The following is an 11,009-nucleotide window of genomic DNA, read 5'->3' on the forward strand; positions in this document are numbered from 1 at the left end:
TCACGCGTCCTTTCGTTCGTTCGAACGCTGCTTTTTTCACGATTCTTTTCTATACGGATACACAGGTCGTCGCGCGACACCGTTATCATTTCAGAACCGTTTATTCTGATTTAGTCTAATAAATCATTTTGAAAAGTTCGGCGCGCAACGATTGAAAATAAATTGGTAGATCGATGGTCGATAATGGGAAATATTGAAATAACATTTTCTATTCAGCCCGCCGAATCTAGTGAAAAGTCTAGAAAAGTGTACTGTACACATTGTAATAACAAAATATAAAGTTTAAATTGAAATAATTAGAGAATAAAGTAGGTAATGGCGCTCCTTGCGGCGAAATCCCGAAGCTCCGTTTAACGTTAAAATGATGAAACTGCTCGCCAAAATTATCGACAGACGATATCGCTGATTCTCCGCCAGATGGCGTCACCGCATAAAATCTGTAAAATATAAATTTGGAGCCACTACGCGCAGTGGCAAAACTCTGAAGCTGGTTGACCCGTTGTCAACGATCGATTTTGGCTAACAGTTTCAGCGTATCGCCACCGTGTATAACGGCGCTATTTTTAGCAAAATAAAATAAACATATGTATATAATTAAATATATTTGTATTCACGTTACACCTTACCGAGGAAATAGCACGAAATATCCGCGCTAATGCTGGTATTGCGGAAATAAGTCGCTGAAAAATGAAATCTCTTCCACTTTGTACTTGGTACGCCTATGTATATTTTCCAAATTTCAATGGACACGGATAACGTAGCTTACCTAAGCAATTCGGTCACAAGCATACATAGGATATCAAATCTATTCTTATAACACACCTGCGTAGTAATCTCTACGCATATATAGCCGATACACGTGCGTCTTCTAGTTCGACAAAAATATCAAGTACAAAAGAATATCTGTAACATTTACATTTGTACAAAATAATTTCAATGCTTATAGTCTATTATGTGTTCGTGGAGGCGTCACGCAAATGGCTCGAACGATCGGTCTGAAAGAACGACGACGATTTTCGTTCAGCTTTCGTGTGAACAATTTCTGGAACACTGCGTACACGTTCCCTCCGGCAGTTTTTCGTTTCGTCGGTTTGAATTTCGACGTGTCCGGTATCCTTGGGTTTGTCCGCATGGATCGAACGTATTTTCGATACCAATTTACCGTCTCCGCAAGAATCGATGGTATCCTGGCGATTCGAAGACCTTAAAAAGATTAAATGAATTCTTATCACGGCATAAAAGGTGGAAAGCCGGCGATAGATTTACTGAGACGGCGGCCATTTTGCTGTCTCCTTGCCACATTTCGCTGAATTTCGATTGGCCAATTTGGCAATAATTTTAGCATCGATGTTAATTAATTTAGGCTTCTGCATGCCACTCTTCAGTTCCTCTATGTTCGTCGTGAGATGCTCTATCTGCATCCTTAGCGTTGCGTTTTCATGAACCAATCGGGCGTTTCTTTGCACCACCTGACACACGTATCAGAAAATTAATCAGAAAATTAAAATAGAACAAAAAATTACGCAGAGACAACACAAAATTGTTCGAAGCGATTCACCTGCAGAAATTTTGCTTTGCTCAAAGGCAAAGCCTCTTGGAACTTGTCCGACACGATAATGTTCAGCTCTCCCCGCCCTTCGTCCAACTTCTCCATCATATCCGACATCACCTGCAGATGCTCTTTCAACAATTGATCCAATTTCTGCCTCAACGAGTCTTTCGCGTATTTCATTCGCAGGAACTTTATGCACAAATTGTACGTCGTTCTCGTTTTCTCGCACAGCTCCTCCCTAAGGGACTCGTTCTCCTCCTCCAAGGATCTCCGTGCATCCTCGAAATCTGTTCTCTGTTTGCACAGCCTCGTCGCCCCGCCGGCAGACCTAATTTTCTGCCGCTGCAGCTCGTCGTTGAAATGATCCTTCTCCCTTTGGTAGAACAGCCTTTCGTCGGCCAACTGCTCTAAAATTAATTCGGTAGATTCAAGGGTTACAATAAGCTTGTCGAAGTCCGCTGTGCAAGCCTTGTTACGTTTGATGTTCCTGACGCATCTCTGTTGCTTCTTCAACTCGGCCGACAATCGTTCGTTGTCGCGTCGCAAATTCTGCAGCTGTACATCCTTCAGTTGTATGGTATTCTCTAGAGACGAGACTGTTTCTTGCAGATTCGACACCTTGGAGAAACGTACAAACTCTGCTTAAAACGCTCGATCGAAAATACAATAGGACAATTCACTTATGTACCTGCTGACGTAGATCCGATGCTTCTTCGTTGTTAATTCGGCATTGAGAGTTTACGCAAGTGGCAATCGTTTCCTCTGTACGGTTACACAAACTATCTTTCGAACCGATATTCTGCATATCATATTAGCGAATATTACATGTTAACTGCGACGTGTCTGAGAATCAACATTATACGAATGTTTCCAAGACGCACCAAGTAATAAGGTGCCGCGCGCGCGCTTGTAATTCCGCCTAACGGGGTTTTAACAGCTTAACCTTAATTTATAAAGAAGATTTATGTACCAAAATTACAAATTTGTTAGGTTGTGTTTATTCGCAGACAGATTCAGGATCCTTAATACAAAGTATAGGACATGTACTTTTTACAATCTGAAAAATCATCGCCATGTTTTTTTAAATCGTTATTACGAGAACCGTGCGAACCAGCGATTTCTTCGGATCGCTTCCGAATTAATTATACCACCCCCTACAGAAAATATTCGATTGGTAATCGTAAGCGAAATTTTTCGAACGATAGGTTTGGACCATGTCGTGAAAAAATGAGAGACGTAAGAATGAACGATACTTGAGAAAGAAATCATCGATAAAACTACGAATGCTCTTGTTAAAAAATATTTAAGTAACTCGATAAAACATGGGATCGATGAAGATGACAAAGAAAAAATTTTTCGATGATACGAAGAGTATTATCGTTGCAAATACTTTTTGCCAAGGGTGGTGTTTTACCAGTACCAAATTACGTTAACAAAAGACACGGACGTCTTAACGCTAGATTTAGTTTAACCTACGTGAACTATGTTAACATTAAGTCTCGAAGATCGGACTCGACGGTGAATTTTCTTCCGAGAAAGTCTGCTCTCCGCAATAGCATTCGTGCACCTCTCTGTTCGATGAAAGGAACGCCCGCGGAAGAATTACGTCGCAATACTGATTAAAAGTTGTGAAATTTTTTATTGTATCGTATATGTACAAAATAGGTGTACAGACTACTTATCAATCGTACGGGCGTGTGTGTGTTTTGCACACGCGTTACATATGCATTTATCGCATATAACACTGATGTAAAGAGCATCACATTGTGTAGTACACCTGTAACACCCCCTTCTTCTGTAATCTTTCATCGAAATGGAATGAATGTCGAGACATGACACGTAAATATGTTTCGTTCTTTTCATTGAAATTCTGAAACCTTATTATCATTGTACCCCTCTCGTTCGCAATCATCAATAACACACTTGGTGCAAGGGCTTCCGTGACTATTTACCCTTCCCTCCCCACCCCCCATCTTGTACACACGAAAATAATAAATTACACTGGAACGTTATCTTCGCAACTTGGATATTACATTTTGTTCTGGTTTTCTCGAGGGCGTTAGTTATTAATTCCTTTTCTGAGTCGCGCGTTTACATGGCTACATTAGAAATAGGGTACCTCCGCGTTATCACTGGAAGTGCTTCGCTGTGTGAACACGGTATCGGACAAAAAAAAAGTCGAAAAAAGAAAACAGTATGATTACACCTCGCTGTACTTCCGGTTCATGCTTTCCACTGATTTGATTAACAACAACTGGGCCAAATGTTCCTCTTGTTTTTATCGTGTAAACTTAAATCCCGCGTTCTTCAGATCTCTTTTTCCCTCTTCCCTTGAAGTACAATAAGACCCTTTGAAACGTGATCGAACAATTGCTATTGCTTCCATGTAACGCGATTGAAAAATTACTTACAAATACTGCAGTCTTCTCTACAGTCTTTCTAAGCAAATGTTTACATCTGCGTTATTTGGTAATAGCAATAAATTTTTGATAGCGTCACCGCGAGGGTCTGTATCACACGAGGCTTTATATTTCTTTCTGATCGAATCTCGTTACGACAAGATGGACCAAGCTACTGTGTGCGATCAGCGCGCTCAGAGGAATGCCCTTTGAACTTCCAACTTCGTACAATTTAGTCAAGAAAATAATTTTTGATCGACATTCTTTTAATATCCCATAGAACTCGTCTAATGCGTTTTAAAGGTCATTCCTCTAAGGCGTTCAGAGAGCTATTCGACTGTACGATTCTTGCGGATAATTGTTAAGTGAATGGGCGACTAACGGTTTCTCGTCTTCATGTCCCTTGGTTAAAGGCTATGCTTTATTCAATAAAACGTACTGTCCGCGAACTATTAAAAACCTGATATTGTTCCGCTAAAGTTCTGACAAGCATCATACTAATTACGTCCGTTGGTCCAGTTGTGTCGCAGAAACGTGGAAGGCAATGTTTGTCGTCTGATAAATCTGATGAAACGATACTAGATTCGCATAAATGCGGATGATAATGATGGACTTACGCTTATTAGCCTAACTTAAAAGTTTGTTGTATTTCCATAATATTAAGGCTCGCGGCTTATTTTTTCTTGTTCTTATTAGCTTGGTTTTTGTATTTGGCTGCAGTTGTTAATTTGGCATTCTTCTTTTTAGGTTCATCTTCATCGTCCTCGTCGTCTTCGGGCTCCTAATGTATTAAAATCAGAAAGAGAATATAGCTTTGTATGAAACGGACTGTATGCGGAGCATAAAAATTGTTAGGCGGTAAAAATGCGGTTCGTAAAAGCTGCTAGATCTTTGAATTATTTAAAATAAAAGATTGTATCACTGACATCCTATAGTACTTTCGTTTTTCGTTCATGTCGAATTGTTTTAAACACAAGAATGGAAAGTATGAGGTACCAAGAGAGACGAATAAAGAATAAAAGCAAGTGTTTAAAAAATGGGATGTTTTATTATGCAAAAAGGAAATAAAACAGACACACATGGAATGAGAACACAAACGCAGAAAGTATATCATCCACGACTCTTTTTTATTCCTTAGACAATCTTCAGAGCCCTCCCGCCCACGAATCGTAATATTAAAGTAACGTCACTTTAAAAGATTCTTGATAAATTTCATATTTTTTTTGGAGGATATTTGTATAGCAGCATTCTAATATTAGCATTCTATTTGTCTACAGCTTCATCCATCCTGGCACGCTTGGTGCCATTTTTTTTACCCTCTGCAGAATGCTTTCTTTTCTTTTGTTGTGCCTGAAATTCGTATTCCTAGTATGTAGAAAACGATTTACTATTGCTTCCAACAACATACACAATTAAAATATGGCAAACGCTATAAACTTCGATAGTTTATAGGTCCGATACAGATTCGGATAGAGTTCTCATTGAAAATATTCTGCATATATTTATCTCGGATATCTCACGACTTTTTTTCGGCTTGTTTAGAATGTCAGTTACGAATACAATCTTCTTAATGTTAGTTGACTTTTATCGAAAAATACTTTATCATATGTTATCATTCAGTTAATCTACGTTAAATAATTAGAATTTGCGTAATATACCTTATCATCATCGTCATCGTCTATGTTCTCCTCCTCCATCTCATCATCCATATCGTCAAACTCCTCCATATGTGTACCTAAAAAATTAAACAAACCATTATTTAACATTTAGTTCCATTATTAAACAGTGATTCGAAACAAATATTAGGACAACCTCGACACATTATAAATTCTAACTTTTTAGATATAATTATCATTATGCTAAAAACTTGCTACTGCCCTTCCACATATATGCTTTATCATTTCTAGTTGAAAAAGCAGACATTACGAATTATAACAAAGGCGTCCAATTAGAACTATCGCCCTTCCAAAGGTCTGAGAACTACAATACGCTAAAGTATTTAATTTAAACAAACTATTTATTAAAACTAGATTCGAAGAACACCTACGATCGATTTGAAATAATGTTAACTATTTTATATAATTTTATTTATTATAGTTCGATATAATACTGGCACACGTTCTTACCAAGAAGATTATGGCCTACTATGTGAACAGGACCACTGCCATTAACCAAAGTGAACGTGACTGGTGGATCGGGAAAACTGAGATCCAAAATAATCTGTGCTGTTTTTCCCATTTCCAGCAAAGCAATTGGTGTTTTAATGGGTCCCTTCAGGCCCATTGCTTCCACCTGTAGCACATTGAGCTCTCCAGGTTTAGCCTCTGGTCCTAAAAGAGCCTACAAAAGAGAAAGAAATATTGAATTGTTTCAATTATTATAAAAATTGCTTAAAAAGATTAAATAAATTCTATTCGACGGTATTTCCATTCAAAAAAATAAACATTCGTATTTTTAAGTAGCCGAACGCGAGATGACTTGCTGACAATCTATCAAGACCTCCATACATCTATACGCGTCTACAAAAGCTTTTCATATTCAAACGAAACCGCGGATCGCTTCCCTACATAAATACAAATTAATCATCGCGTTTCCGACGCGTCGAACGTCTGAAACACAAACTCCGCGATTTTTCGCTTCTCGAAAATTCGCCCGTGCGAAAAGTGGGGTTAACCGAATTCGTGAAACCGAAGAAAGCGAGGTTATAGGCGAAGCGTAATTTGCGAGCAGGCTACGATCGTGGTTAAAAATTCGCGCGCAAACGTAACGAGAGTGGATGAAAACGCAGTAAAAAAATCCAGACCAGCCGTGACGCCGAATATCCGTGGTATAAATTTACACGGTTAATAGGAACGGCGGAAAAAATGTACGCTATTCGATTCGGAAAAATCTGAAACAGATCGAAGGAACTAGACCGAACATTTACATCCGTGGATCGAGCCTAAGAAACCGTTGCCGACTGAATCGTGCGTTAACGAGTATCTGCCGCTCGTAACGGAAGAGAGTAAGTACGGGAAAGTACGCGAAACGATGCACACGCGGCTAACGCAAAAGCGTCCCAGTGAAAATTCGATTGTTCCGCGATGGCTATGATTCAACGATGCACGCGACTTACCATTTTGATAATAAGCTTTTGATCGGCTCCGAAATGTTGGTTCGTGCCGTCTGCGTCGTCGTTCTTGTGCTCTGGGTCCCATACCTCGCTGGAGTTGGCTCCTTCGAGGGTGATTCCTGAACACACAAATCACAAAAGTACGCACACGGAATACAGTGAATGCTTGCCGTCGCGGTCTAGCTAAAGAAAATATCGCTGGCTTGTTCCTCTCAACGGGGACAATGGGGACTGGTCACAATGGCCGAAAGGCAGCCGGCGTCTCGACGGCAGTTACCGCTCGCGTCGAACGGCTGAAAGCGTCGAAAGTATCCGCGAGCGACGTAAAATAATCCTGCCGCGTTGCTCACGATATCACCGCTGCTGATATTTACCGTAGAGATATTCCTCTGCCATGACGATCGGTCTGATATTAAAGGATTCCCGGTCAAGCGGACGTGTGAAGAGACCCCTTTGGAGTGTGCGTGCCGAACGAGAGTGGAGAAGCCAAAGACGCCGCGCGCACAACGGTCACTGCGCGAAGAACAGTGGTCGCACGTGTTAGACGAACGCGTAGCGAATGAGTTTCGTCGTTTCGCGTACGTCGGCCTTGCGCGCCCAGAATGCGTTCCACGTTCTGATTGGCCGGCGGGGCTTAAAATGGCGTCGATCCGGTGGCACGCAGAACGTCAGAGACGAAACTCCGCCGTTTTTCAAAAATCAACGCGCATGCGTCGGTAACTAGACTTATTCGGAAGAATGCAACTTTCGGAACTCGGCTAATGTCAAAATACGTACGAGGGTCATGTTTTAATCAAATCAACAAAGACAATGGAATATTCAGAAAAATTCTGCCGACTCTGAAAATGTTGTTTCACCTTCGAAGGGGTGTAGCGAATTTTAGTCGTATTTGAATTTCTAACACTTGGCAGTTTAGCTGTCAGAAATTGGCCGAGAAACCCTCAATTGACGATGGTTCATTTGTAGGAAACTGTACGTACAGTAACACACACACAATATCGTTAGATACCATATATAAATATGACTATAAAACATTAGGTAACGTGTCTTTAAATATTTATTATTTTATAGATACGAATATATAAAAATTATTGCTATTAAATGTTTAGATATTTATTAATGATTTAAACAAATGTTCGATGGAGGTGTACATTTGAACGACGCACTTGGCAACGTTGTGTTGAACGCTCATTGGTTTGCGTAAGCCCTAGTGGTAACATGATGAAACAAGCATTGATAAACCGACTGTATAAATATCGGGCGCAACACGTGAATAATACTTAAATTGAGCGAAAGCGCCATGAAAGAACATTGTAGAAAAATCGAGAATTTGTTGCGAAAAGACTGACGCAATTTCATAAAATATTTAAAGAATTTTAGGGAATACAATTCATCGGTGTGTCTCGGGATAGACTGTGGCTATCTCCGTTCACGACAGGAACTGGTCACAATGCGGCTCTTAATTATTCTGTCTTGTTTGTATTTACTACCGGTTATCTACGGTGATAACGGAAAGAATGAAACGATATTTGTGCCTACCCGGGAATGGCAAGTCGTCAAAAAAGGTGAGTAAATATTGACATGTAAATAATTATGGGTTCGTACTTTTGGAACTACTTTTTTACGCAACCGATCATGCTTCTCTTAAGACCACGTCAGTCAAATTTGTATCGCGCTTTTTGTCAAGAAGATTCATTATTATTATGCTTTATTATGAAAATGCAAAACTATAGATCGATTAAAAAATTTATAAAAAGTTTTTTAGTCGAGCGTTGATCGAACTGTACGAAATAAATTAAAACATGATAAATCGTAAATTATAAAGAACAGTGACGTATATAGAACACGAATTAAAGGTATACATAAATTTTTTTACTAGGTACACCAATTCCTCAAGGATTACATATACGGCACAATTTACAAACTGGAATCACAGAGGCCAAATTGATGGATAGCGAAGAAACAGAAGAGAAGAATGAAAATTCTAATTCTAATTCTTTGACATTGCATCCTGAGAAAGCGATACCGGAAGAAGAAGAGCCTCCGGTATTTTCAGAAAAATCAAATTTGTTCCAGTATCCTTTAGAAGAACTAAAAGCTAGACTGAAGAAAATTAAGCAAGACGAAGCAGAAACTCCTTCAGAATTAAATGTAACTATTCTTCATTCTCATATATTCGGTTATATACAATATACGTACTTATTTGATGAACATTTTTAGAACGAGCATGCTAAGAAGGTGAAGCAAAAGTTTCGGGACTATGAAACCTTGAAGAAAGAACTAAAAGCTTTAGAGATCAATATTACGACTAACTCGGAATTACTAAACACATACTTCCAAAAGTTTCAACCGCATAAGAATGCGATCACTACAGGAACATTAATGCCTGCGGAGATAGAAGAAGTTTTGGATATTCTTTATAATTTAGAATATTTACTTCACCATATTGATAATGCTAAAGTTTTTGCAGATATGCAAGGGTGACTATCAAAATAATTTTCATGTCAAGTCACACGACAAATTTTGCATTTTGATACAGTTTAAATCTCTATAATGTATTAAAAAAAAATATGTATCAAAGTTTATAAGAATCGATTTAGGATTGGTAGGAATTGGTTATCGAAACGCAAAAAAGGAAAGATTCACGATGCGTTGAACAGTATTATCGTGAAATTAATGTCTCACTTTTTTAAATTTCAGCATGCCTAAAATTATATCCCCGTGTCTCAATGGAACAAATAATGAAATTAAAGCTGAAGCATTGCGGCTTTTGGGCGCTGCGGTGCAGTCTAATCCTACAGTCCAGTTGAATGCATTGGAAAACGGTGTTGTTCAAAAGCTTTTGCATCTATTGTCTACAAACACTCGAATGGAAGTGAAGAGCAGGTGCCTCTACGCACTGAGTGCCTTAATCAGACAATTTCCAGCAGCTCAGAAAGTTTGGATCAATTACGGTGGATTGGAAATATTTGGTAAAATTTTAATGAACGATCAGTTACAAATACAAATGAAAGTTATGAAACTCGTCAGTGATTTAATTATCGAAAGGCAAGATTTACAAGATGCTACCGACAGTGAACAGTCACATATGAAAACAAACGCATATGCCGTGGTAGAATTAGAACAAAAATTATTAACGTATGAATACTGTAAACACTTAAGCAACTTAATGGTAAAGAGTTTAAAAGATGAAATGAATAACCAATTTATAATGAACAACGAGGAATTTCTAGAGACAATAGCCGATAGTATGATCATCATTGCTCCCATTTGCAAACACCATTTCGAAAGCAATATGCAGTCGATGCTTCGGGCGGTACAAGATTTAATGAACTTTTATATGAAAATTGATCCTTCGTTGGAGGAAGATTGGAAGAACAAATTTATGCAAGGTTTTATCCAGATATTCGAAAGACTTCAAACTAAAATTCCTCGCGACGAATTATGAGGCATAATTCAACGGTGAGAAAGTAGCTCCAGTATTTTAATTTCTATCGTGAGATTGTAATTGTACAAAGAGTTTCGTGCATAAGGAAAATCATGGATTCCTCGCGTGGATTCATCGAGATGGATCCATTGTTAATGGCCGACAGGAAAGTTGTTACCGACCTTGCATTTCTTCACGTTATCTTTTTGATAATTATAGAACTGTTATAGAGTCATTGTTTTGACGGAAACGGTGTATAGTCATTCGCAAATAGGTTGTCTGAAAAATGTGATTGTCGTTTGTAATGAATGCGTGTGAAATGTATTATAAAATGAATGTATGTACATGGCCGTAAGCGTAATTTCTGTACACAAGTAGCGTGCAAGGCGTGCATGTGTAACAGTCTGTAATAACACTGAACAATCGTTGCGTTGCTTGTGTTCTGAAACGTGATTCTTTAATAAATTATTTTGTACTGTTCATACCTTTGATTTCTCTATCCTTCAAAAATATTGAAAA

The 11,009-nt window shown here is 38.7% G+C and overlaps 3 protein-coding genes across 5 annotated transcripts; 1 reads left to right on the forward strand and 2 right to left on the reverse strand.

The window, feature by feature from the left end:
• Window positions 1–585: 585 nt before the first annotated feature.
• LOC117218555 (uncharacterized) lies at window positions 586–3,033 on the reverse strand. Of its 2 annotated transcripts, XM_033467054.2 has the most exons (4): window positions 2,241–3,033; window positions 2,029–2,170; window positions 1,559–1,959; window positions 586–1,469 (listed from the first exon to the last, which is right to left on the reverse strand). In XM_033467054.2, the coding sequence occupies exons 1-4, from the start codon at window positions 2,355–2,357 to the stop codon at window positions 1,263–1,265; spliced, it is 867 nt and encodes a 288-aa protein (XP_033322945.2). In that variant the 5' UTR covers window positions 2,358–3,033; the 3' UTR covers window positions 586–1,262. The 2 variants fall into 2 exon arrangements, with proteins under 2 accessions (XP_033322945.2, XP_033322944.2); XM_033467053.2 differs by having other exon boundaries at window positions 1,559–2,170.
• Window positions 3,034–3,171: 138 nt separating this feature from the next.
• On the reverse strand, window positions 3,172–7,626 carry LOC117218556 (nucleoplasmin-like protein). 2 transcript variants are annotated; one of them, XM_033467055.2, is made up of 5 exons: window positions 7,438–7,624; window positions 7,067–7,182; window positions 6,078–6,291; window positions 5,610–5,686; window positions 3,172–4,732 (listed from the first exon to the last, which is right to left on the reverse strand). In XM_033467055.2, exons 1-5 carry the CDS (start codon window positions 7,457–7,459, stop codon window positions 4,625–4,627), a joined length of 537 nt encoding a protein of 178 aa, XP_033322946.1. In that variant the 5' UTR covers window positions 7,460–7,624; the 3' UTR covers window positions 3,172–4,624. The 2 variants fall into 2 exon arrangements, with proteins under 2 accessions (XP_033322946.1, XP_033322947.1); XM_033467056.2 differs by lacking the exon at window positions 3,172–4,732 and adding an exon at window positions 4,980–5,301 and having other exon boundaries at window positions 7,438–7,626.
• Window positions 7,627–8,257: 631 nt separating this feature from the next.
• Sil1 (Sil1 nucleotide exchange factor) lies at window positions 8,258–10,970 on the forward strand. Its single transcript, XM_033467050.2, has 4 exons — window positions 8,258–8,628; window positions 8,943–9,214; window positions 9,284–9,543; window positions 9,764–10,970. Exons 1-4 carry the CDS (start codon window positions 8,514–8,516, stop codon window positions 10,509–10,511), a joined length of 1,395 nt encoding a protein of 464 aa, XP_033322941.1. The 5' UTR covers window positions 8,258–8,513; the 3' UTR covers window positions 10,512–10,970.
• Window positions 10,971–11,009: the final 39 nt, after the last annotated feature.

Source organism: Megalopta genalis, chromosome 7, assembly GCF_051020955.1.
Source record: "Megalopta genalis isolate 19385.01 chromosome 7, iyMegGena1_principal, whole genome shotgun sequence".
In the NCBI taxonomy this organism is placed as follows: domain Eukaryota; kingdom Metazoa; phylum Arthropoda; class Insecta; order Hymenoptera; family Halictidae; genus Megalopta; species Megalopta genalis.

Bases quoted from the DNA above. Each gene is read 5' to 3' on its own strand.
- LOC117218555 (XM_033467053.2), bottom strand. From the start codon at position 2,357: ATGCAGAATATCGGTTCGAAAGATAGTTTGTGTAACCGTACAGAGGAA. The intron at 2,171-2,240 runs GTACATAAGTGA...CGTTTCTCCAAG, and splicing joins CATCGGATCTACGTCAGCAG to GTGTCGAATCTGCAAGAAAC. The intron at 1,470-1,558 runs GTGAATCGCTTC...TACGTGTGTCAG, and splicing joins GCAAAGCAAAATTTCTGCAG to GTGGTGCAAAGAAACGCCCG.
- Sil1 (XM_033467050.2), top strand. From the start codon at position 8,514: ATGCGGCTCTTAATTATTCTGTCTTGTTTGTATTTACTACCGGTTATC. The intron at 8,629-8,942 runs GTGAGTAAATAT...TTTTTTTACTAG, and splicing joins ATGGCAAGTCGTCAAAAAAG to GTACACCAATTCCTCAAGGA. The intron at 9,215-9,283 runs GTAACTATTCTT...GAACATTTTTAG, and splicing joins AAACTCCTTCAGAATTAAAT to AACGAGCATGCTAAGAAGGT.
- LOC117218556 (XM_033467055.2), bottom strand. From the start codon at position 7,459: ATGGCAGAGGAATATCTCTACG. The intron at 7,183-7,437 runs GTAAATATCAGC...TTGTGTGTTCAG, and splicing joins GGCAGAGGAATATCTCTACG to GAATCACCCTCGAAGGAGCC. The intron at 4,733-5,609 runs GTATATTACGCA...TTAATACATTAG, and splicing joins ACGATGACGATGATGATAAG to GAGCCCGAAGACGACGAGGA.